Here is a 24080-nt window from a genome sequence, read left to right as displayed (position 1 = left end):
ACTCGGAGCAGAGCAGCTGCTCGGCTGAGAAAACAGTGATTGTCTAGTTATTGTGTTCTCATTCAGGTGAGCGTCGCGGGACACTGCTCTCTGCTGACACCCGCAGGAGCATCTCATCATCAACACTTGGCTCCGTCCTGATCAGCGAGAGCCCCAGAAATGTACCAGGTGTTTCCAAGGTGATGTGAAGCCAACGCCAGCAGAGTCGCAAGTGTCAACAACACTCCGGGGGAATTAACTTGAAAGCTCTGGTGATGAAACTCTGACCTTCTCTCACAGGAAGGAGTGCGTGCGCGCGGGTTTTCCTTACTCGCGCGGACCATTTGGCTGGTCCCCACAAGGTCAAGCCTCAATTTGACGACTACAACTTCAAAATAATTGCGTCATTATAATTGTGTTTCAGTTTGGTTCAGAGTCCTGGTTCAGGTGAGCCATGTGTTTTGGAGGGTTAGGTTCAGGGGGAGAGGCTGGGGAAAGGGTGATGGCCAGGAGAGGTCCCCACAAAAACAGAGCCACAGACACGTGTGTGCGTGTTAAGCCTGATAATCCTGCAGGAAGGATTTATTTTCTCTTGTTTCCGTCATGTTTGCTGTTGTCACTCAGGCGTCCACCAGGTCTGGGACCTACTGCTGTTGGAGGAGGCGTCCACAGTGGGGGTGCATCCGTGGGCACGGCTCCCATGAGCACCAAGCTGAGTCCCAAGAGAATTCATGAGAAGAAAATTGGGAAGACATGGGGACAACAATCTTAACAGCAACCTGAAACAACCGGGGAGAGTGAAGGGAGCATGTGCAGGACGGTACTGGTGGTGAGACAGTGTCTCTGGAGCACCAACCCTCACAGAGCTGCTGTGGAACACTCCACACCACTGAACGAACATCAGAGCAACACGGCGCAGCAGCGCCAGAACACCGCGGGAGCACAGCAGACACCTGAGCGACATCACAAGGAAAGGATGTGGACATCCCAGGACCAGCATGGCATCTGCGCCATGTGACTTCATGACATTGAGAAGATTAGAGTGAGATGACTCTGACTTTCTCCAAGTTCAGAGTCCAAACTCCCCTGAGGAGTCACAGTCTCTCTCAGGACTGACTCACAAGGGACGGCCTCAGGAGCGTGAAGGTTCTTCCGTGAGGTCATTGCGATGACGTCATGGCAAAACCCACAGAAACAGATCGTTGCCGCCCTCTGCCGGACAGACTGCGCCGGTGCGTCTGAGCGCGGGTCGGCGGAGGGCAGCGCCGTGAGTGAGTGGACTGAAGTGTTGCTGATGTCAGCAGAGAAACAGATGGAAGGAAACATCCTGCGACGCTGCGGCCCGCGGACACGCACCATGTGAAAGAAACAGAGGCGAGTCAACACCTGTCTCTCCGATCACGTTAGGCTCGGTGGACCGACCGAGATGGAGGTTCAAACCGAGAAAGATGACTTGGTTTCTCGGTGTTTGACACGAGTCAGTGGTTGGTCTATTTTTGATGTTTGATCAGATCCTTCAATCTGAACAGAGGACGAAACCAAACGCCCCACGGTCGAGTCCGCGGGTGCCGGTGAACCAAGTGACCTCACTCTGGAGTTGGATCAATAGAGGACTCCCATCGCTCTGACTCCTCCCCTGAAGGTGGACTTCCCTCCTTTCACCTCGTCTCCCCCACCCCGCCCACTCCTTATGCACTCTCCATTATCACCCCCCTTTCACTGGGAGGAGAGAGAGAAACAGAGGGAATAAAGACACAGAGAGAGAGAGAGCATCGCTCGGGCGCAGGTCCATTAACCAGCCACCTACGGGCCTCGCTGACACGCGCGCACCATCCCCGAGCGCGCGCCGTGTGAGGACGTTTTTCACCTGCAGTGGACAGCGCGCACCGTTTGCCCCGCGCGTGCACGCGCGCCGCCCGTTGCGCATGCGCGAGCATGCACCGCGCAGCAGGAGCAGCGAGGGAGAAATCAATACACAGGAAGCCCGGAGAGGATTCACCGGAGCACCGGGGGAGGAGGAGAAGGAGAGGAGGAGGAGGAGCAGCGCAGGAGCGACGAGGAGGACGCGCCAGGAATTATGAAGGTAAACCGGTTTGTTTTCCTCGGTGGACACGAGGAGGCGGCGCGCGTGCCCTCTCGTAGTGAGTGAGAAAATGCGTTGCGAGCGCGTGCGTGTGTCCGTATAAACGGTACCGTCAGCACATTTTCAGCCAACCATGCTGACATCCTTCATCGCCGCGCGGGTGCGCGCTGGACATCAGCTGATTCGCTCGCCTCTTTGTTTGACCGCTGTGTGACGGAGCCTGGAGAGGGGTCAGGGGTGGAGGTGGCGAAGGGCTGGGGGTCCAGAGGCAGGGCACCCCCCTTCGCTCGGTCTCCTACAAAGCTGAGCTGCAAAAGACTACAAGTCCCTGCAGGCTCCATGTCTCCTAACCTTCATGTCACAGCCCAGGTCACATGATTCATCTCTGCAACAAAATTGCTGTGTGTGGTCACGTGACGGCCTCAGCCAGCTCATTAGATGGCGAGCTTTTTGGAGGTCCGAACTTCAGCCACTGCCCCAGATCACCATGGCGACAGCACCGCTGGCTGCAGTTGTAGATGCTCAGGTACATTATTCATTCAAGTTCATTCATCTTCAGCTCAGCCGCGCTGCACTGGGGGAGCAGGTCAAACAGGGACGACCCAAGCCGACTCTACCAGAGTGGAGGTGATCTGGGGTCTTCATGTGGAGACAGCTGAGCAGGGCACCATCATGCATGTTGATGTTGACAAACGTGTCAACCTCAGGGGGAAGGGCAGGAATGAAGACGCTGCACCGGAAACAACTGGTGCAGTTTCTCTGCGACCATGTCAGCTGTCCACAGCCTCCTCCACACTGAGGGCAACCCACTTTTGAGGGGTCTCCTCAGACGTAATTCGGACTGACTCAGAGCCTCTAGCACGCAAGTGGAGCTGAGGAGCAACACTGAAGCTCCCACACGTCAGGACAAGGACGCTTCCTTGGAGTATTCACAGTGAGTCTACGTATCACTGGTCACAGGAGATGATGAGGTCTTCTTTAGTTGTGTCAGCCACAGGAGCATGAACACAAACAGACCAGGAAGCCATAACATTATGACTGACTTACTGTCGTTCAGTTCAACCTTAAAAACACATGTACAATAAAAAATGAAAGTGAATCACACAATGCTGCCTGAAGATCTGCAGCCTTTGTGTGTCTGACACACACACACACACACAGTACAATGGGGAAAAGCAGGTCACACTCACTAAACTGCATCTTCTAACCTCTGTCTGAGCTGCTCCTCTTTAAAATCACAGCTCACAATAAATTCACACATTCCTGCAGTCCACACCTTCAACAGACTGACACACACACACCAATTTAAATAATCACACTCTGGACTTTGACCCCGTTTATCAGAGAGAGGGTGAGCTGCAACTGGAGCAAACAGAGCAGAAGACTGGGCGAGCACAGAGAGCCACGGACGAGAGAAAAGAGGATATGACATCTAAACACATGCGACACTGTGTAGAGGTAACACACACACACATACACACACACGGAGATTTGGCAACTTGAGTCAGAACCCTCAACACCACAGTACAGCTGAGGACAAACCGTCTCCGTCCGGATTGTTTGGGTGGCTGAGTATTTGGAGGAGAGCGTGTTGTTCCCCACACACTTGTGTTGACAGTGTAGATGTGAAGGTGTGTCTACCTGAGTCGGCTGGTGAGAGGTCCAGTCCAAAGCCACAGCACCTCAGGGACCTTTTTCAGACCATTAGGTGTGGGATCTTTCTGACGGCAGAAGTGGGACACCCAGAGGAGCGTGTCTCCGGTGTGAGACAAGAGGATGTTCAACAGCCAGGACTGGACCACAGCAGTTGTGTGATAGGTGCCACTGATGTGGAGCCACACGGCTTGACTTGTCTCACTGCTGTGTTGCAGCGTAGCCGCCATGTCTAAAGCAACAGTGAAGAAGCTGCACTGGCGCTCCAAGGTACCCTCTCAATGACATGAAGAATCCCTCTCTGGTGAAAGGTTTTTCTGACGGCTGGTGCTGCCGCAGGTCCAGGAGAGCTTCGTGCCGCTGGGCGGCGGTGCAGGGGAGCTGGGCTTGGCCGTAGGAGGTGGAGCCGACTATGGAGAGTTCCCGTTTGTCACAGTGGCACCTGGCGGAGGAGCCTCGGTGGGTGACATCATCTTGGAGATCGGCGGGACGCCGGTGTTGGGGATGACGCTTGGCGATGTCAGGGGGGTCCTCAACTCCTGCCCCCATCCAATCAGGATCAAGACCGTGGTCCCAGGTGAGCGCCGGCAGGCTGGGCCCGCTGTGGCTGCGTGGCATGACAGTGACACCCACACTTGTGCTCAGGCTCCTCGCTGTGCAAGGACCTGCGCCTGTACCTCAGCAAGTGCTTCACTCCTGGATCCATGGACAGTCAGCTGCAGCAACTGATCAGAGAGAACCTGTACCTGCGAGCTGTCCCCTGTGAGACACACTCTCTCTCTCTCACACACACACACCTTTGTCTCCCTCTCTTAGTGGGGACCGTCATTGACACAACCCTTTCCCCAGCCTCTCCCCCTAAACCTAACCATCTACAACAAATGGCTCAACTTACTCTGAACCAAACTAAAACCCAGTGATGATAACCCAGCTATTTTGTAGTTTTAACCCACAGGATGAGGCTTGACAAAGTGAGGACCAGCCAAAATGTCTTAAAAAATGTCCTCACTCTGTGGATTAAAAACACATACAGGTTCTCACAAAGATAAAAGTACAAGAACACACATACACATACCGCCACGTGCGCATGAACTTGTCCTCATGTCTTGAGTCATGTCGTGTCGAAGGTACGACCCGGCAGCCGCGCGACGGAGAGATTTCAGGAGTGGACTACAACTTTGTCTCCATCGAGGAGTTCTTCTCTCTGGAGGAGTCTGGAGCTCTGCTGGAGAGCGGCAAGTTCAAAGGTGAGATCACACGTCTTCATAATTCCTCAGTGCCTCAAAGCGTAACAAACACATGCTGCGCAGAGAGGAACGTGACACAGAACAGTCACAGTCCAAGGATTACGTTTGAGGAAAATGGAAATATTTTCGTGTGAAAAAAAGTTTTCCTCTCTAATCCCACAAACCTGCCCGGCAACATGCTGCAGGATTATTGAGCCGGAAATAGAAAGTGAGTCCAGGCTGGAAACATACCTTCTCAGTGATGATTGACTTTTTGGTGAGTGCAGCGTTGCTCTTCCGCTCTAGGAAGAAAAGCCTCCAGCTGTCGGAGAACTAGTGAGCAGTTCTGACTGACAACCGGGTGTTAAACACTCGTTTACCTTCGATGATGACAGGAGTCTGTCTTTCAAACCAGGGAACTACTACGGAACACCCCGGCCAGTCCACATCGGTCCTGAGAGTCCACCGATCACTTACCAGGAACATCGGAACTTGCTGAGGAACTTCAGGACCAGGAGCAAAAGTCTGAGCAACCTGGAGAAAGCTGTGGAGGAGGGAGACGCCAGCGAGGAGGACAGTGGGCTGTCAGGTAGTGGACCCGGAGCTGGACCCGGAGCTGGGCCCGGGCGGCGTTCAGGCTCACCTTCGGGTGCTTGTCTCTCAGCAGGGTCAGCTGGAGTCCCGCCCAACAAACTCCCTCCTCTGCAGTCATGGAAGGGGACGGAGAACGGAGGAGGGAGAGGAGCAGGGCAGAGCAGTGGAGGTCCACTGCCCGAGAACTGGGAGATGGCCTTCAGTGATTCGGGGGAGCCATACTTCATCAAGTGAGTCTGAGGATTGTGGTCCTCGCCACGCCTCCACAGTGAAATGATTTTGAGGATTAAACTCGGGATGATGACACAAATCTCTCTGCCAGTCACGTGACCAAGACCACCAGCTGGCTGGACCCTCGAACCCCAATCAAGGAGACCGCCTCCTGCACTGAGCGTGAGTCTCTTTCCATTTCGGCGAGGGGTTCGGCTGAGCCAGCAGGGGGCGGCAGACACACACCACAGGCGCAGCAGAGGCAACACAGTGGCATTAGAGACAGGCGTGAGCGCGCACACACGCAGATCTCTCGCTGACTATTTCCCAGACACTTATCTCCGGACGCATTATCATGGTGTCACATCGCTGCACATGGACCAACTACCTCACAAGCACACGCCACAGCAGTGTACGACACGCAAGCGATGATGAACTGCATCTTTCAGTTCCAGAATTCACTGAGCAGCCGAGTCAGCTCCAGGGTTTCTCCGTCTACACTCGACTCTCCAAAGGTCCGAGAGGTTTCGGCTTCAACATCGTGGGAGGAAGTCGCCCGAGAGAGTTCCTGCAGGTGTACAGCGTCACGCCCGGGGGGCCGCCAACCCTTCACACGGGTACACACACAAACACACACACACTACATCTGCTCTGAGATCATGCGATTCGGCTGCGCTCATCACGTGACCTGTTAAGACTTTAAAATATGTGGAGGATTAAATTTTAATCTCATCATCTGCAACTAAGAACACACGCTCGTGCACGGCCCCACACACCAACATCTGGCTTTGTGCAGCGGACATCCTGGTTTACATCAACGACGAGTGTGTTCTGGGTCGATCCCACAAAGAGGTTGTGGAGCTGCTGAAGTCGGTGCCGATGGGCCAGAGCGTGGACGTGGTCCTGCGCCGAGGATACCCGATGCTTTACAACCCTGACGGCTGCCCCAAACAGAACCTGGAGCCGGTACGCTGCCGACACTCTTGCTGCCATCCTGCCCACCTCCTGCGCTGAAATGTTTTGCATCTCTAGACCCCTGAGCCGCCCACTCACACCCGGCTGACTCAGCTCACCTACAGTCACATGACGGACGCCAGCGGAACTTCAGGTAAAACCATGGCATGCTGAACATCTGCGTTTTCATTCAACTCAACTTTATATGGTGCAGTAGGTCCCGGCCCGCTCCCATGTGCTGCCCAGCCAATGATGAACGGACTTTCAGGCACGCCCACTGACCCCCCAGCGGGCCCATCACATCATCTGGAGAGGACCACAGCCAATCACAGCGACTCAGACGGCAGCGCCGGAACACAACGGTGAGCAAACCCTGAGTCAGTTCTGGAGTCCAGGCCAGGTCAGGGGCCAAACACGCATCAGTAGATGGGCTTCCCCTCACCCCGCCCACTCAAACACGACGGAGACGGAAGCCTAACCCAAAACAGATCCCAGAACCTTTACCTGGACACTGGTCGTCAACTGCTTCTCTCTTCTCCACAGCTCCTCCCTGATTGGCTACAGCAGTAGCACTCTCCCTGCCACTCTTCTCCACCGCCAGAGTTCCAAGTCATCGGAGAGTGACCTGTCCACATGCACCATCCCTCACTCTTCCACCCTGCCTAAGCTGCCACTCTCCCAACCGGACCACAGCCAGTTCCAGAAGTCGGTCTCGTCTCCGCCTGCTGCCCCTCTGCATCGTGCATTGGTCCCCCACACCACCCTGACCTCCACAGTGCCCAGGGAGGTCACCACTTGCGGCTTCAACGGCTGTCCAGCCAATCACAAGAGTCCATCCCTGGCCACCAGGGGCAGTGCTGGGATGGTTCTGCCAGTGAGCGGGTCACCCGGGTCATCGCCGGCAGGGGAGCTAGTTCCTGTAGCTCTGGGCCGCAGCGACAGTGGAGGCCTGGGCTTCAGCGTCACAGCCGGGGGACAGAGTGGGCAGCTGGCTGTGGTGAGGAGGGTGTGGGACAGGAGGCAGTGCCCCGCCCTGCACGCAGGGGACGCCATCGTCAAGATCAACGGAGCAGACGTGCAGAGCCTTAATTTCTCCCAGGTGACAGCGTGTCACACGGACGCTGGCGTGCACGCTCCGGATCATTGGACCACTAACCACCCACTGTGCTTTCAGGTCCAGAGAGTTCTGCAGGAACACACCAAACAGGGGGAGGTGGTTCTGCTGGTTCACAGACAAGGTGGGCCTGAAGCCAGCCGACTGAATCGAGCAGTGAGTGAGTCACTAACATGTCACTCCCTTCTCAGCTGCGGGCTCCTCACCTGTGGTCACCCCCAACATCTACAAGCCCCTCCCGTCCCCGCACGCTCTCCCCAGCCCGTCCACAGGTACAGTACCGCCCCTCAGCAAGGCGGGCGTGGCACTGGAGAGCGCCCAGGGGGGCCATCTCTCAGCAGCCACAGGAAACCAGACCAACGGTTCCCCAGGCTCCACACTCATCCAGAGCACCAGCTTCCTAGACTCTGTCCCGGTGACACTGACTCTGGAGCCCCGCGACCTGCTGGGGGTGGAGGAGAGTGCCGGGGGGCCGCCGGGGAGGAGCAACAGTTTGGGCGGAGCCACGAGCAAGGATGGACGAGGTGTTAGGACGGTGGATGTGGAGCTGAGGAGGCGTCCAGGAGAAGGATTCGGATTTGTCATCGCATCTCAGGAAGTGAACCATGGGGGTGAGTCCCAGGACGTCATCCTCACTCAGCAAAGAGGAAGAGCTTGGCTGCCGTGTAACGGTGGGTGGGACAAATGTGATGCTTACCATCGTCATGTCAGAGTTCTCCTGCAATAGTTCAGATGCTTTCATCCATCCTTGCACTTCATAAGCAGTGGGCTTCCTCACAATGCTTCTCATGATCCCACTCTCTTGGAACATTAGCATTTCCATCTGACACACTGGATGAGAAATGGCAAATTCTGTACTCACTCGAAAGGATGTCACTGTGAAAGTGCTCCACTGTGACGTCTTCACAACATCTGCCGACAAAGACAAAGCCATTGAGCAAAGCGTCATTGACAGCACAGTTTACACTTTGAGCTAGAGCTAACATAGCGGTTATGCTAACAGTAGTGTGAAGTTAACTAGCTAAGCAATTAGCTTTACCATAGAACCCATGAACGTATCACAAGTTACAGACATCCAATGGTCTGTAGTGACCTCAGGCACATGGGGCCCAAGTGACTCGCCAGAATCTTATTTCTTGGAGCTTTACCTTTTGCCTCATCATTGCTCAGCAGCAATGAAGCCCCACCAAACCCAGTAGGAATGGCTTCCACTGGCTGCTGAAGCTGACTCTCCACTAAAGTCACAGCAAAGATGGACCTCACAAGTCAAAGTTACTCCATGAACGCAGGGCTATTAATGCATGACTGAGTGGATGGATTTACCTCGACACCAGGCTCAGCCTGAGTCTGCGTGCTCATGCGGACTGAGACCTTTCACACTGAGCCGAATGATGCCAGGTGAACGACCCCTCTCTCTCTCTCGAACTGACGCTGAACTGCGAAAACATTTCCAACTCCATGAGTCTTTCAGCTGCTCTGGCGCTGTGTGACCTCAAATGTTCTCTCTGAGTGGATGAAGAAAAGTGTGTGTGTGTGTGTGTGTGTGTGTGTGTGTGTGTGTTCCTGTCGTCATTTCTCCATCTCATTATGAGGCCCCTCCCCCCCTCCCTCCACTGAAACTGAACCTTGCTGCTGTTTCAACCTGCTTGGTTGTCAGAGGCACAGACACACACATTTGGTTTGGCGACTCGATCAGCATGTTGGAGCGACTGCAGTCCGTTCTGAGGGCTGTCAAGGACTCGAAGCGTAAGTGTGTTTGTGTGTGTGTGTGTGTGAGGTGAGCCACCTCACCGGATTGACTTGCATTTCATGTGCTGCCTTCATGGACCTGTTTACTACTGTAGCAACAACTTTAAATATGTGTGTCACATTAGAACTTGATTCAGAGACCGAGTTCCGAGGGGGTCAGCCCTGGTCCCAGTAAAGGCTAGCGGTGTGCTGTTGGGGGATGGACAGAGAGCACTGTGTGTGTGTGTGTTTGGCTCGGTACGCTTGTTTCTCGCTCACAACTTCTGATTGTTTGTCCGAGGTGAAAATGTTTCCAACATTCCAGAGCGCTGATAGAGTTGGGGGGGTGAGGGAGTGGAGCGAGGGCAGGAGAGGGGAGTCAGAGAGTGAAGGAGAGGGAGGACAGGTTGGTCAAGAAGGAGAGGGGAGTGAGAGCTGTGTGCCTGCGTGTGTCAGGTGCAGCCTGTTTAAACATCCACATCGCACGCTTCACTCTGAGCCAACATCCCAGCAGCAGTGAGCTTGGCAACAATGGAGTCAAAGGTCATGGGTGCACTGACCTCCGTCAGCAAGGTCGCAGCAAGTGGCAGCGATCATGGGCACGAGTACATCAAAGGCAGTGGTGATGGTCAGAATGAGTGCAGTCCCCTCATATTCCTGACTCTTCATCATCGTCTGCTATTATTAGTTGAATTCTGACGATCCTGAGTCACGCAGGACCAGGTCACATGATGTCAGTTTTGGAGCCCGCAGCCATGTAAAGTGACAAATGTTCTTCTGCCTCAGAGAACTGAACCACTCTCTCTCCGACTTGTTTACAACTCGGTGTGCGTCTGCTGGAAGACGTGGCTGGCAGCAGCTGGGCGGCTTCTGTGAACTGGGACGCTCCTTCAGCTCAGAGGAACCGATGAATAATGCAGCTGAGACACAGGCACCGGCAGTCCTCGCTCGCACGAGACATAGTCGAGCCAGTCCAGGAGCATCTGCCACTTCTGAAACACTTCACGGCCTCTCACTCCATTCCGATCCCACTGTTAAAACTTCAGCTTTCGTCATGCGATGTGATGCGTTCACTGGCATCCTGGAATATCAGATGATGAGCAACTTGTACGTGGCTCTATTTTTAGCATCTCCAGCACTTTAAAAGTGTCTTGGTCTCCCCCGGCTGTCGGCCTGGATCTGTCGCCGCCGTGTTTTCTACACGATGACATCATCAGTGGTCCTGATAGCGCAGCTCAAGTTTTCTGCCTTTGAAAACTTGGTTTGCTTGGTGGATGTTTATTGTGGTTCAGAACTGTTCTCCTCAACATGTGTGTCATGTGTCTCGGTCTCCAGCCTCCACGGTGATGTCACATCGCTTCGTGACGGTCCGACGTGGAAGTCCCGCAGCGCGGAGTGGCCAGATTCAGCCCGGCGACCAGCTGGAGGCAGTGGAGGGTCGGGGGGTGGGCAGCCTGCAGCACCGGGACCTGGCTCAGATCCTGAGGAGAGCAGGCAACACGCTGCGCCTGAGCATCGTTCCACGACAGCGTACGACAGCCACACACTTGTCCACTCGCACTGTCGGGCGCCGTGACGCTCAGCTATGCTGATGTTTGTTAGATCCCTCAGAAGGAGCTGACGTGGAGATGGACGGGCGGCAGATGAAGACGTTCAGAGGACGCTCGCAGGTCAGCCAACCTTTGAGTGATGGTGTGGTGGTGTCAGACAGAACCTCACCTGCATTTCTGGGTCACTACTGATCAGGATGAGTCCAAGTTCTACAGCGTGGATCTGGAACGAGGTCCCACAGGATTCGGTTTCTCTCTTCGCGGCGGCAGTGAGTACAACATGGGCCTGTATGTGCTGGGACTGATGGACGGGGGTCCGGCACAGAGGAGCAATAAGATCCAGGTACGGCCACCGAACACTGCTGCCCATGCGATGATCTAGTGAGTGAGCGCCTGTCCCTCAGGTGTCGGATCAGCTGGTGGAGATCAACGGCGACAGCACGGCCGGGATGACTCACAGCCAGGCTGTGGAACAGATCCGACGAGGAGGCCACCGCATTCACCTGGTTCTCAAGAAGGGGAATGGCTACGTGCCAGACTATGGTGAGGAGACTCATCTGGGCTCTGACCTTGGCTGAACTTCTCTCCACTGTTTTCTGAATCTTCTTTCCTGGCTGCTCCTTCTCCCCTGCTGGCTGGTCCTCTCAGTGGAGCTCTCCAGCTTGTCTCTCTGTATGACTAACTCCAAACAGGGGGAGCCTTGCTTCTACGTCATTGGGCGCACTGAAAACTCTCGGTTGGTAGTTCCTCCTTTTTTTCCTGATCTGTCTTTCATTCACTCATGTCTCCTCCATCCATTCACACTGTGGTCACATGAGGCGCCAACACTCGCCCACTCGACTTGGCAGACATCCCAAAATTTTATTTGAGGCTTCCACAGCAAACAGTTGATGCAAGACTGAAAAGTTTTGTTTTGGTCCCTCATAGACCCTGAGGATGGAGCCCCCTCCCCCGTGTCCTCCTCACCCAGAGAGGAGGAGCAGGAGGTTAACCAGAACACTATGACAACTGCCTCCCTCAGCCCAGAGGGGGGAGGGGGAGGCCAGAGGAGGAGGAGGAGCAGAGTGGGCGGAACCAAAGGAAGGACAGGAGGAGTTCCTGATCTGGACCTAGACCTGGTGGACAAGGAGGCTCTAGAGGAGGACCGCAAGAAGGAGAAAGCTAGCAGGAGGCAGAGAGCCAGAGAGCAGGTGGACCAGCAGGGGGCAGTGTGGAGCAGGACTCAGTCTGAGAGGTCTCCGCGGGTGAGGAGGAGCAGGAAGAGCGAGGAGGCGGCCACGTCTGACCGCAGCTCCGCTCTCCAAGCGCAGCCTTCTCAGAGGAAGAAGCAGGAAATGCCGTTTTCCTTTCTGATGCCCAAGGACCACCTCGAGCACTGGGACAACCAATCGACAGCCAGCTCCACAGACGTCAGCCAATCAGCAGCCAGCATCACCAGCAGCTGGAGGGCGGACTCTGATTGGAGGAGAGCCCCGGCGACTTGGCAGCAAAGCGACGGCCCGGGTCCCTGGCTGGAGCCGAGCCCGCTGAGACTAACGGAGGTTCTGATTGGCAGTCGGCTGACTAGGAGAGGTTTGTCCTTCTGACGGAAGCCCTCTCTCCTGATTGGTTCATGCCTCATTATTCAGCTTCTTACAAGGGCTTTAGTGAAGACCCGCCCCTTCCTGCACTGTTGGGCCAGCAGCACCGATATTAAGGAAGCAGACGGAATGGCAGGTGGGCGGGACTTGAGGCCAGCTTCAGCCAATGAGGTTGCACAGAGAGCTGCATTTCTAACTGGTGTTTCTAACTGTCATGACCAGATCACTTTATAAATGTATGCAACTGTGGTCGTCGCATCTCCGAGCACGTGAACATGCTTTTTTTAATTTTTATAAACCGAATGTGTCGATTGAACGGCATCATTGTCGGTGTTATTATTAATATTATTGGAATTATGACAGATTTAATAGCACCTGATGATTTGCCTGCTTGTAAAGAAAACCATTTTTAAACTTCTTCTGATGAAGTAACAGAGCCATATGAATACACAGTTCAGGTCCAACAGCACTTCTGTTGGCAGTCATAATGACGTCGCTATGGCAACGCAGCCCACAGCATGTCCTGTTCCTATAGCAACAACAGGAGGAGCTCTGGATCATAAAGTGCCTCGTTTCTCTGAGCCTTCGCCCTGTGACCCGCCCGAGACACCACGTCCCGTCCGCGTCCGGACCCGCTGAACTGAGTTGCTTGCCAAGAGTTTGGACCTGAAGACGACTCTACCGGACCCAAAGTTTGATGATGTCACGTGACTTGTTCACATCATGCCACTGACGACTTCATTGCTGATTCCTTCATCAGATGAATAAAAACCCTTTAAAGTGAACTCAACTCATGTGTCTACTTCTTGACTGAACCAAACACATCGAAGCGGGAAACAGTTCCAGAGACTCCGGGTCATGAGTGTGACGTTACTTGGGTTTTGTTCTACGGTGAGGAAGTCAGCGGGCGTGTCTCTGCAGCAGAGCTGGGTCCACCACACTGTTCTGCAGGGGCAGGTCGACTGAAAAGTCGGTGGGAGGGGCCTGCAGCCGCTGACGTAGGGGCCGGTCCCCTCGCTGAGGAATGGGCAGCTCCGAGTGGTGGGCAGGCAGAGGAGCACAGAAGAAGTAGGAGTGGAGCAGAGCCTATGAAGCCAGGATGAACGGCCTCATCTCAGTGAGAAGATCATTCAAGTCTTGATGTCTGCAGGTCTCCTCTCACCTGGTGGGCGGGGCAACGCTGTTTGGATGGATAGACCAGGAACTGGGAGAGCAGGTCCAGGGCCTGGGGGGAGGAGTCAGGAACTATTTCCTCCAGTGGGATGGCTGGATTCTCTTTGAACGTGATCTTGTTGTAGTCTGGTAAATCCACCATCTCCTGCCCAAGATAAAGCACAATGTTCAAATCTGCCTGTGAGAGAGAGAGAGTGTGTGTGTTCTTGTACTTCTCTTTGTGAGAACCTGTATGCGTTTTTTAATCAGCAGAGTGGACATTTTGGCTGGTCCTCATTTGTCAAGCCTCATTTTGAGGGTTAAAACTACAAAATACCTAGGTTATTATAATTGAGTTATAGTGTGGTTCAGACTAAAGGTTGAGGGGGAGAGGCTGGGGAAAGGGTTATGTCAATGACAGTCCGCACAAAGGTAGGAAGACAAATGTGTGTGTGTGTGTGTGTGTGTGTGTGTGTGTGTGTGTAAACCACACCGGCCAGGTCTCTTGAGTGGGGGTTCCCAAAACTCTGAGGACGCAGCAAAGTTGTTCGATGTCATTTTCACCAGGAAACAAAGGAGACGAGTTCAGGAGCTCCCCGAATATACAGCCCACGGCCCTGAGAGATGGAGAGAGAGAGAGACTCCTGTCCAAATCAAGCAGACAGAAAACACACAGAGCCGGACTCACCAAAGGTCAACACCCTCGTCGTACTTTCTGGCTCCGTACAGCAATTCTGGAGCTCGGTACCACCTGGACATCCAACACAGAACATTCTTCAAACAACAAATATCACTTCTCTCACCGTTAGTTCTTCAAGCCGCAGCCAGGGTCGACGCAGCTGAGCAGGAAACATTCCACAGACTCCGCTACTCTGAGAATGTAACACTCAATTACTCAACACAAAAAGCCTCCACCAAGGTTGAAGGACACAGATACTCCTGATGTAACATGAAGAGCGGAGCTTCACTCAAAGTTGGATTCCCTTTAAAAAGATGACATAGCATGGTGTTTGATGGAAGTGTTGTAATCCACTGCAGGTGCTGTGTTCTGACCTGGTGGCCACCTGGTGGCTGTACAACCGCTTGGTCTGCTCGCTGAAGAGCCTGGCCAAACCAAAGTCTGCAATCTTCAGATGACCAGAGGAGCTGATGAGGAGGTTTGCAGGCTTGAGATCCTGAACACACACAAAACAGACAAACGTGAGGAGGATTCTACTTGACCAAGTCCAGGTGTTCAGTTCGGGTCTCACTCTGTGCATGATGTTGTTGTGATGCAAGAAAGCCACACCCTTCAGCAGCATCACCATGTAACCTTTGACCTGGGCCGGGGTCAAAGGACGCTCAGAGTTCCTGATCACCTCCGACAGGTCCGACAGCATGAAGTCAAACACCAGGACGAAGCCGGTTCCGTGCGGGAAGACGTCCTTCAGCTTGACCACCTGGGTGGGAGGCGGGGTCAGCATTGACCTCTGACACTTGACGCTTGTGACACTCACATGTTGATTGTCCTCAATCTCCTGCAGAGCCTTGATCTCGCGCAGAGCCTGGTTGGGGATTCCATCCTCCAGCCGACGAAGCGCCACCTTCTTCAGCGCTACCATCTGTCCGGTCTGCAGACATATCAATTTTGGATGACAATCCAGATGATAGAAAGTGATGCAAGGCGGCAGACGGTGCTGCAGCTTCACTACAGAAAGGTTTTGGGTTCAACTCTAGCTTCATGTTACCTCAACGTGCTTGGCCTTGAACACGATACCATGGGCTCCTTCTCCGACTCGACCCAGAATGGTGTAGTGCTCCATCCTCTTTGGTGGCCCGAATGTCGGGGATTGGATGCTCTCAACTTCTTCACCTGCAACGTTCAGTGGAACGAAAAAAAAGACAATTTCTGAGCCTAAACGAGCTCGTGTCGTTGCCGTGGTAACCCCTAAACAAACGCCGCTTGGGTTTGGCGTTACAACAAGTAACTTTTAAAAACGTTTATTCGGAGGAAGACTTAGACAAGACATTTAAATAAATCGATTAAATTCTTGCTAGGAACATACAAAAATATCAATAGCGACAAATACTATGAGACGCTCACAAGCTCTGCATTCGCCATGTTTATTTTGCATGACGTAATTCTACTTCCTCTGCATCGTTATCTCATTTTTTTCGAAAAAATATATCCGCGGAAAAATATCAACACGCTTACGGTAGTGTAGTATATTATATACAACTAGGTTGTTTTTATTAAATGATCGTTTTACCAGTCATTTATTACCATGCATTTATTTTTACAATGTCGATGACGTATTTCCGGGTCAGTTTCATGGCGCTGCTCGGTAGGTACACGGTTTACTCCTCGAGGAGACAGCGGACTGATCAGTACTGGGGGTTAAACTGAGTGGAGATTTTTCTGGAGAGAGGGGAGTTCAGGCAGGAAGCGCGCATCACGATGGCCCCGCCGTCTGGCGCTAATGCTAACAGTGACATTGACGCTAAGGTCCTGCGGTACGAGGCGTTTGTCGACCAAGTTCTGAAACGAGACTTACAGTAAGAGACAGTTGTTCACCAAAGTTAGTGACAGTTAGGCTTGGCTTCCATTTCTGGTGCGTGTGTTTTGTTGTAGGAAGGTCTTGGAGCAGAGAGATGAAATCTATGAGAAGATCTCGCAGTACCTGCAACTGAAGAACACCTTACACAGCCTGCAGGTAGGACCATTGACCGGCAGGCTCACGGGCTGCAGACACGCTGGCTGACACTTCCACGTCACTGTGCAGGAGGCGGGCTCCAAGAAGTTGAAGACTGAAGTGGATTTGGGATGCAGCTTTTTTGTGCAGGCTGAAGTGTAAGATGGATGTGATTCATGACACTGTTCCTGCCTGGTTTAGTGCTTGGCCTGACACCTCTTCTCTTGCTGTGTCTTCAGGGAGGACTGCTCCAGGATCATGGTCCTGGTGGGCTTCGGCTTCTTCGTGGAGATGACTCACGACGAAGCCCTTCGTTTCATCGACAGGAAGACAGCTCAGCTGACAGCGTCAGTTCACTCTCCTCGATGAGGAGTGATGCACCAAACTAACGTTGTGTTTGCTCCAGTTTATCAGATCAGCTGACCAAAGACTCAGCCAAGATCAAGGCCAACATCCGCATGGTGCTGGAGGTAGGTGGTTCGACCTGCGGGTTCAGGGACGGCCAGTGTGTTGTTGTTGATTGGCTTTTGTCTCCAGGGCTTGAGAGAGCTGCAGTCGCTCTCTGATCCCCCAAACAGCTCATCCAGGGTCACCTAGCTGTTGGACATCCAGGATTCACCTTAAAAGAGCTGGACCAGGCTCATGATCCCGAAGGACGTTTGATAGACACCAGTTCTAATGACTGCAGATGCCACAGGAGCTGGCTGACTGCTCCCCCTACTGGCCGAAGGCAGGAATAACTTGCAGGAAGTAAACTGGGACTGAGTTCACCACAGAGCTCTAGACCAACATGTTTGTGTTTTACAATAAAGTGTTTCTACAAAAGAGATCATTGTATTTTATTACCACGTCACTATACGCACGAAAAGGAGCGACGCGGGCTTATTTTGAAAGGCTTAACGGAAGCGCTTTATATCTCGATGTGACCAACTTGACGCAGGTAAAAAGTGAGGAGGCGTTCGTCCGGAACCACCTGTGTGATGACTTTCTCGTACGCTCGCGGGTTTTCCACGGAACCAGCCGGATATACCGAACCAAGTCAGAGTCCGGGGAGTCCCGGGGTCCTCGGATGAAGTCGGGGTCCAGCCCGCGGTCAGCTGCGCTCTCCGGAGGCTGACGAGGGGCGGGGGGGTCCAGTTCGCACGCTGGACTGTCAAACTGACGGTTCCATCGCGAGCCGACCTGCCGTATGTCACGTGTGACGGTTCACTAGTCGCTGTTCGCTCAACAGCTGAAGACGACACTCGAGAGAGCCGCCAAAATCCAGGTTTGTTGTTAGCATGGAGGCTAGCATGCTAGTTAGCAGCCGTCAACATCCAGACGGTTTCCACATCTAATACCGAGTCTCTCACTGAAAACCACTTGGAGTTAAAATCGCAGCGATAACTAATTATTCTCCGCTGCGCCTCGTCCAAAGATCGGAGCCGTAAGAGAGAGATACTGGTGTCGGTGGGTGTTGACATGGAGGCCGGAGACCAGCGGCTCTACTCGGGTACATAACAAGCAGCGAGCCGTCTGAAGAGTGACACCGAGGGACAATTCGGAGGCTTGGTTCTGACCATAACGTCTTTAGCTCGGAAGAAGATGGACGCAACCCCGCTTCTAAACGGTAAGTGAGTAGAGTTGAGCAGAAGTGCAACAGGTGAGGTGGTGATGATGATGATGATGATGATGAGGAGGAGGAGCAGCAGCAACCAACTCACCGTCATGACTCTCACATCTGTCATCAGCAATGGACCCTTCCATCACTCTCTGGCAGTTCCTCCTCCACCTGCTGGAGGACCAGCGCCAGCGGCACCTCATCTCCTGGACTGGAGAGGACGGAGAGTTCAAGCTGCTGGATGCTGAAGAAGTGGCCCGTCTGTGGGGTCTCTGCAAGAATAAGCACAACATGAACTACGACAAGCTGAGCCGGGCCCTTCGCTACTACTATGACAAGGTACTTTATACCACTCTGAAAGAGAGCAGTCACAGGGAACAAGGAGGTGTGGTTCCTCTCTTCTCATCACACTCGAACGGCTTGGGCCAGTCAAAAATACAATATACCGATATCTGTCTTTATGATCCGTGATTGAAGCAGTGGTGAACTGTGATTCTTATACTCGAGCCCCAAACTTGAACCTGCTTTCCACAGATGAGGACGTTAAAATCAGATCTGTGTGACAGGGTTCCAAGAGGCGCGCCAGCCTTGAACTGCTCCTCTTGGTTTCAGTTGCACGAACCCTCTCTATGTTCTGCTTCTCTTGGCTCATCAGAAAAACCCTGAGACTTGAACAGGAAATGTTTGTCCTCTCCCAGAACATTGTGAAGAAGGTGAGCGGGCAGAAGTTTGTGTACAAGTTTGTGAGCCAGCCTGACACCGCCCTCGCTGATGGCACACGCAGTGGAGACGAGGGGCAGAAGAGGGACAGCCTGGACTCCAGCAGCCAGTCCAAAGTGCCCGCAGGCGTGGGGGCAACCTACCCATCCAAGAGCTCAGCACAGGTAGGTGGAGCTGCCTTTTCTGCTCGGGCTTGTTCACGCCATTATTCTGTGTGACGCCTTCCTCAGCGGTCGTTACCCAGCAGCTCGCAGAAGAACTCCAGAAACGACTACATGAAGTCAGGACTCTACTCCACCTTCACCATCCAGTCACTGCAGGCCACGCCGAACCCGCGACCCATGAAAACAGAAGTGATGGTGCAGCAGGACCCGGGTCTGAAGGTGGACCGTCCTCCCAGAGAGGTGAAGAGCACACACTTGACTTGTGTGAGAATCATCGGGCTGTTCGTGCACACACAACTTGAGGCTCTGGGCTGTGAAATGCATCACCATCTGGATCAACTGAGCTCTGTCCTCCCTCCGTTCAGGTCTGTCTGCCCTCTGAATCCAAACCCTTACCGCCAGTAGGGGGCGGGGTGGACTCTTCGCTGCAGGTGATCGTCACCCAGCCCTCTCCGTGTCCCACGCCTGCTGTCAGTCCCCAGATCCCCACCAATGTCTCCGGCCAATCACAGGTCAGTCATCTGCAACGGGCGACACTGAGAGAGTGTTTTAAAAGTGCGTGTCGTCCTCAGCTGGCAGACCCGCCTCACATTTATCTGACCATTGTCGGGGACCCGTCCACACTCATGAATCCATCCGCGCCGCCTGTCGTCCCGCTGCAGGACGAGCGCGCTGCCGTCGCCAACACAACGAGCTACCCGCCTCACGCTGTCACAGCTCCTCACCCGCACGCTGCCCCACATCCCCCTCACCTCCACAACACTGCCCCCACTTCACAGGTCCCCAGTGGCCCTCAACCAACTCACCCCCACAATGTCCCTCACGCCACACTCGGTGCAGCCAACCCATCTCACCCGGCTCTCACACACACTCCTCCTCACCCGAGCGGCACCATCAGTGGCCCTCACAGGACTCCCTCTCAAGCTGCCTCTCACCCTCCTCCTGTCTTCGTCATCATCAACCCCCCCTCCTCTGGGCAGCAGCAGTCAGCGGGTCTGTCCGCTGCTCCGCCACCCCCCTCCATCATTGTAAAGGAGGAGAACTTGCTGTGGGAGGAGGACCTGCTGGACATGGTGTCTCTGGAGGAGAAGCGGGTGGAGGAGGTGAGACCACTCAGCTGCCGGGCCGTCAGACAAAGGAGAGTCAACTCACCACCCGACTGCCCAGCAGGTGCCTCAGCTAATATCCGGTTCCGGGGATCATGACTCCGCCCTCACCATTGTGGAGAGTCCGCTTCCCGCCACTGTGGAGCTTGCTGATGGAGGCCAGCCTGCCGGGGAGGGTGCTGTTGAGCAGAAGAGCCAGGAGTCCCTGACAGGTGAGCAGACATGCGCTGACCCTGGCTTGCTGGGATGAATCATGGGTCGCACTGCTGTGGATCCAAAGACGAGGTGAATCTTCTCCTTTGACACAGAGTCGCCTCTCTCTCTGGGGACCACCACAGCAGTTACCTCCAGCTCAGCAGTGACCTCCACCACCGATGCTGCACCCCCCAAAGCCAAGAAGCCACGTGGCTTGGAGCTGCCTTCCTCCCCCTACCTCCCTCCTGGCCTCTCCCTGGATAAGGTGTGGCCACACCTCCAGTTCTATGTGTGAGTGCGAGAGTGACTTCACTTCGTCTTCCTGCAGGTGAATGCAGCTGTGAATAGTTTACTGGCTCCCGGATCAGCCACCAACACTCTCACCCCGACCGTCATCACCTCCCACGCTCTGGTAAATGATCTCACCCCTCCTGTTCAACGTGTCTTTGTTGCCATGGTGATGGAACACCTCTCCTTGCAGACACCGGTGCTGCTGACGCCGAGCCCCCTGCCCTCCACCATCCACTTCTGGAGCACTCTCAGCCCCATCGCTCCTCGTTCTCCTGCCAAGCTCTCCTTTCAGGTAGCACACACACACACACACACACACACACACACACACACACACACACAGAGCACCTCTCATTGTGAAAGTCACGTCAGGTGAGAAGCAGCTGAGAATGTCTCAATGACACCAGAAGTGTGAGGTTCAGAGCGCAGCGACACAGACATAAGTTCTAACTTCAGGAGTTCATGCCGACCTTGTCTTTCTTCCTTCAGTTTCCCACGAACGGCAGTAATCAGATCCACATTCCAGCTCTCAGCGTCGACGGGCTTTCCACCCCAGTGGTTCTCTCTCCTGGACCCCAGAAGCCCTGATGCCCAACATCCTCGCCAACTGCTGGCGCCGGGTACTGGAACCTGAACGAGCCAAAGGATGTGACTGTTGTAGGTGGTGCGTTTGCGTCGCCCGCCGGACTGGGACATCACTGCACTTCCTGTTGAGCAGAAGCATGGTCCCTGATGGTCATGTCACCAGGGGGCCTTTACAGCCATTGAAAGCAGTCTTAAAAGGGGATGCTGTTTTTAGCTTCGCCCCCTGCTCATGAGCATATTTGGGGAGAATCACATGACTGGTTTATTTATTAAAGTTCTCCTGGTGTTTTCATCGAGGACACATTCAGCGTGTCACTCGCGTTCTCTGGACCCGCTGGAGACTTTCAGACGTCTCCTCACTCTTGTCCTCTCATCACTCCCGACCAGTCCGGGAGGAGGACGGTTTTACTCACTCGTTTGTTCCTGGAAAAGCTTGGGTGAATTTTGTCGTCCTCTGTGGGACGTTTTACTTTGAACAAAGACGAGTAAATGTTCAAACGGATCAAAGGCTCGAACAGAACATTCTCTGGACCTGGTTGTTGGCGGAGTTGTTATTCCAGGTGTTCACATTCACACCTTCCCTACTTCCTGTCTGATGTTTACCTACTGTTCCCTGTGGTGATTGTGAACCACCCGCTTCAGTTGTCGGAACCTGCAGGCAGGTTTCTTTGTTTTACACACCTTGAGTCAACAATCAGATTGTATGTCCAACTTACATGCAAACCAACGCACACACGTGTGACTATCTCTTTTTAACTGACTGTTGTTGATGCTAGCAGCGCTTTGTGGTTACCGCAGTAACCTGACTGTTTTGGCTGCAGCAGAAGCTGCTTGTGATGTGCTTGTGCTTTTGTGTGACGAGGCTGCACGCACACCTTCACACCTGTGAATGACACACACTCAGCAGGACTCAGTGAGGCTTCTTCAGGGCTGACTCGTACCAAATCATTTCTGTAAGCATCCACCCTTCGTTGTGCCGCAGGACCAACATGGAGGAGTTTCTAGATTCTTTATTTTTTTACTTGTTTGTATGTTCATCCTTAATGTTTTTAAATGACTGATCCTATACTGAGATAAATATAAATATATATATATATACATAAATATGGACAGACGCATGTGTGACAGCTATTCACTGATATACGTATGAATATTTCCCAAGATAATTCATGGCTATTTACGTCCACTGCCTGAGAGAGAAGAATGTGTCGCACAGGACGCCTGTGCTCTTATTTTGAAATGCCAACACTGGCGAGTCTTAACCCATGAGGGCGGAGCTATCAGAAGAGAGTCAGCAGCAGAAGTCTCACTCAGTTCCTGTTGAGATTTCCCAGCAGCCTCGGCGGTCACGTGGTTGTAGCGCTAAGCCGTCGTGTTGGACTGTTCTGAATCTATTTTTCTATTGTCGTGTTGTGATGACGAAGCCTTAACCATGTTTTGAAACGTCTGCAAATCCTGAAAGAACCAGAAGGAGCGTTATTCTCGTGGCACCATGGCGCATTCTGGGTAGTGGAGTCATTCATTTAGAGTTTTCCTTGGATGGGAGTGTGGAAGCTTCAAAATAAGAGCTATTCCCTTTAATTTGAACTTTTACAAATAAGAGCTTCTCGATTGTGTTTCCCGTCGCTGTCAAATTAAGAGCTTCTTGTTTCGTTCAGCTAGATCTGTTAGAAGTTGTATATCTCGTGAAAGCTTCAAAATAAGAGCTTGTTCTGTTTGCTGCAGGGGCGTCGGAATAAAAGCATGTTGTATTTTCAGAAATTGAGCTTTGCTTTTGTACAAAGATGAATGGAAATGTCATGTTTCTGACCAATGGCTGACGAGTGTTAACTTGTTTCTATGTATTGGATCAGATCCCGCGTGGCCCCGCCCCTCCTCTACTCTCATTGGTCGAGGGATTTATTGTTGTCTGGGGGCGGGGTCTGCCTTTATTTTTCTGATGCAGTTTCAATTGAATTTATGGGAGAAAAGTATTTTTATGAATCTTAATGTAACAAAGTAAATGTTCTAATGATTGTTCTCTCTCGCTCTCTCTCTCTGTCTCTCTCACACACACACACACTCTCTCTGATAATAAAAGTATATAGTTCTATAAAGTGTCTTCTGTGTGTTCTGTAACTCTTATGCTTCTTAATTTGACATCTTGATCAAATCAAAAAATGAATTCAGTTTTAATCTCACCAGAGGCTCAGCAGGGATGGAGAGATGTTCCTGGGCCAGAATGGAGGGATGACCTCTCTGTCAACAAGCAGGAAAGAGTTGCTCTCAGTTGTGTTTGGGAAACACATCGATGCCTTCCTGTCAACGGTGAGCTCGGCAAAGTCCAAGCATCAGCACCACATGACTCACCCTGACTCAGACACTTTCAGGACTCCTGTGACATCATCAGCGTCTTGGCTTACAAACACGGGCCGACGGTCCAGCGAGACTCGGTGATGTAATCGCATCTGTGAGTGTGTACTTTTCACATCCACTCTTCATCCTCATCAGCAGCGGCTCGTCTTCAACTGGGACGAAGATGGAAATGAAAGTTAGAAATGATTCCTCGTTTTCATTTTGCTTGTCTGCATCACATTATTTCCAACCTTATCATCGTGTCTGTCACATCAGCACTCACACGACTTCATTGTCACCATCACTCTCACACAGTCAAGTGCCTCATCAATACGTCGAACATATTCAGTCGCTTCCAACACTTTTGTCATCTCCACTCCTGCCTCCTTCCCTTCATCATCACCTCCACTATCAGTTCCGAACATCATCATCCTCACACCTTCTTCACTATCACCGTCATCTCCACCACCTCAGAGAAGTCATGAAGAGAATCTGGAGCATTACGTCACCCTCACCCCCCCTCCTCCCCGCTGCGCAGCATCCGAGCTCTGACTGGTCGACGCGGCGGCGGCTGCGCAATCCGATTGGTC

At 53.0% G+C, this 24080-nt stretch overlaps 4 protein-coding genes and 1 long non-coding RNA gene across 19 annotated transcripts in view; 3 read left to right on the top strand and 2 right to left on the bottom strand.

The window, feature by feature from the left end:
* Positions 1–1736: 1736 nt before the first annotated feature.
* Positions 1737–13647, top strand: magixa (MAGI family member, X-linked a). 12 transcript variants are annotated; one of them, XM_053848883.1, is made up of 21 exons: positions 1737–2062; positions 3939–3985; positions 4055–4292; positions 4361–4477; positions 4843–4962; positions 5357–5530; positions 5606–5765; positions 5858–5928; positions 6195–6362; positions 6542–6711; positions 6778–6853; positions 6914–7061; positions 7243–7798; positions 7874–7937; positions 8005–8484; positions 10877–11071; positions 11144–11211; positions 11288–11434; positions 11496–11634; positions 11740–11827; positions 12019–12170. In XM_053848883.1, exons 1-21 carry the CDS (start codon positions 1915–1917, stop codon positions 12023–12025), a joined length of 3381 nt encoding a protein of 1126 aa, XP_053704858.1. In that variant the 5' UTR covers positions 1737–1914; the 3' UTR covers positions 12026–12170. The 12 variants fall into 12 exon arrangements, with proteins under 12 accessions (XP_053704858.1, XP_053704848.1, XP_053704847.1 ...); XM_053848880.1 differs by lacking the exon at positions 11740–11827 and adding an exon at positions 3407–3520 and having other exon boundaries at positions 1976–2062; positions 3934–3985; positions 12019–13644; XM_053848873.1 differs by lacking the exon at positions 11740–11827 and having other exon boundaries at positions 5609–5765; positions 12019–13647.
* On the bottom strand, positions 8041–18112 carry cdk20 (cyclin-dependent kinase 20). Of its 2 annotated transcripts, none has more exons than XM_053848984.1 (12): positions 16087–18112; positions 15551–15675; positions 15320–15433; positions 15074–15262; positions 14877–14998; positions 14512–14574; positions 14317–14440; positions 13834–13989; positions 13546–13757; positions 9137–9249; positions 8962–9048; positions 8041–8725 (listed from the first exon to the last, which is right to left on the bottom strand). In XM_053848984.1, exons 1-9 carry the CDS (start codon positions 16091–16093, stop codon positions 13572–13574), a joined length of 1086 nt encoding a protein of 361 aa, XP_053704959.1. In that variant the 5' UTR covers positions 16094–18112; the 3' UTR covers positions 8041–8725; positions 8962–9048; positions 9137–9249; positions 13546–13571. The 2 variants fall into 2 exon arrangements, with proteins under 2 accessions (XP_053704959.1, XP_053704960.1); XM_053848985.1 differs by having other exon boundaries at positions 16358–18112.
* On the top strand, positions 16119–17315 carry uxt (ubiquitously-expressed, prefoldin-like chaperone). The gene is made up of 6 exons (XM_053849025.1): positions 16119–16358; positions 16435–16516; positions 16586–16653; positions 16735–16842; positions 16902–16965; positions 17033–17315. The coding sequence occupies exons 1-6, from the start codon at positions 16261–16263 to the stop codon at positions 17090–17092; spliced, it is 480 nt and encodes a 159-aa protein (XP_053705000.1). The 5' UTR covers positions 16119–16260; the 3' UTR covers positions 17093–17315.
* On the top strand, positions 17420–23265 carry elk1 (ETS transcription factor ELK1). 3 transcript variants are annotated; one of them, XM_053848938.1, is made up of 12 exons: positions 17420–17762; positions 17913–18104; positions 18226–18434; positions 18794–18979; positions 19046–19219; positions 19345–19491; positions 19642–20082; positions 20150–20297; positions 20394–20545; positions 20609–20692; positions 20762–20863; positions 21061–23265. In XM_053848938.1, the coding sequence occupies exons 2-12, from the start codon at positions 18080–18082 to the stop codon at positions 21157–21159; spliced, it is 1767 nt and encodes a 588-aa protein (XP_053704913.1). In that variant the 5' UTR covers positions 17420–17762; positions 17913–18079; the 3' UTR covers positions 21160–23265. The 3 variants fall into 3 exon arrangements, with proteins under 3 accessions (XP_053704913.1, XP_053704911.1, XP_053704912.1); XM_053848936.1 differs by having other exon boundaries at positions 17422–17762; positions 19552–20082; XM_053848937.1 differs by lacking the exon at positions 17420–17762 and having other exon boundaries at positions 17769–18104; positions 19552–20082.
* Positions 19704–24080, bottom strand: part of LOC128749428 (uncharacterized) — a 39608-nt gene continuing 35231 nt past the window's right edge. The window contains exons 14-18 of the long non-coding RNA XR_008412928.1: positions 23506–23663; positions 23338–23394; positions 21042–21278; positions 20132–20856; positions 19704–20058 (exon numbers count right to left, since the gene is read on the bottom strand). This is a non-coding gene — a long non-coding RNA (uncharacterized LOC128749428). The remainder of the gene's footprint in view (positions 20059–20131; positions 20857–21041; positions 21279–23337; positions 23395–23505; positions 23664–24080) is intronic.

Source organism: Synchiropus splendidus, chromosome 18 (genome assembly GCF_027744825.2).
Source record: "Synchiropus splendidus isolate RoL2022-P1 chromosome 18, RoL_Sspl_1.0, whole genome shotgun sequence".
Classification (NCBI taxonomy): Eukaryota; Metazoa; Chordata; class Actinopteri; order Syngnathiformes; family Callionymidae; genus Synchiropus; species Synchiropus splendidus.
This window is presented reverse-complemented; position numbering and strand designations above follow the sequence as displayed.

Coding starts and splice junctions, on each gene's coding strand:
- magixa (XM_053848871.1), top strand. CDS start 1,915: ATGCACCGCGCAGCAGGAGCAGCGAGGGAGAAATCAATACACAGGAAG. Junction 5,766..5,857: donor GGGGAGCCATACTTCATCAA/GTGAGTCTGAGG, acceptor TCTCTCTGCCAG/TCACGTGACCAAGACCACCA. Junction 11,435..11,495: donor AGAGGAGCAATAAGATCCAG/GTACGGCCACCG, acceptor CCTGTCCCTCAG/GTGTCGGATCAGCTGGTGGA.
- cdk20 (XM_053848984.1), bottom strand. Junction 13,990..14,316: donor CCACTCAAGAGACCTGGCCG/GTGTGGTTTACA, acceptor TATCTTGGGCAG/GAGATGGTGGATTTACCAGA. Junction 13,758..13,833: donor AGCGTTGCCCCGCCCACCAG/GTGAGAGGAGAC, acceptor CTGGCTTCATAG/GCTCTGCTCCACTCCTACTT.
- uxt (XM_053849025.1), top strand. CDS start 16,261: ATGGCCCCGCCGTCTGGCGCTAATGCTAACAGTGACATTGACGCTAAG. Junction 16,654..16,734: donor TTTTTTGTGCAGGCTGAAGT/GTAAGATGGATG, acceptor CTGTGTCTTCAG/GGAGGACTGCTCCAGGATCA. Junction 16,966..17,032: donor ACATCCGCATGGTGCTGGAG/GTAGGTGGTTCG, acceptor TTTTGTCTCCAG/GGCTTGAGAGAGCTGCAGTC.
- elk1 (XM_053848936.1), top strand. CDS start 18,080: ATGGACGCAACCCCGCTTCTAAACG. Junction 20,083..20,149: donor AGGAGAAGCGGGTGGAGGAG/GTGAGACCACTC, acceptor ACTGCCCAGCAG/GTGCCTCAGCTAATATCCGG. Junction 20,864..21,060: donor CTGCCAAGCTCTCCTTTCAG/GTAGCACACACA, acceptor TTCTTCCTTCAG/TTTCCCACGAACGGCAGTAA.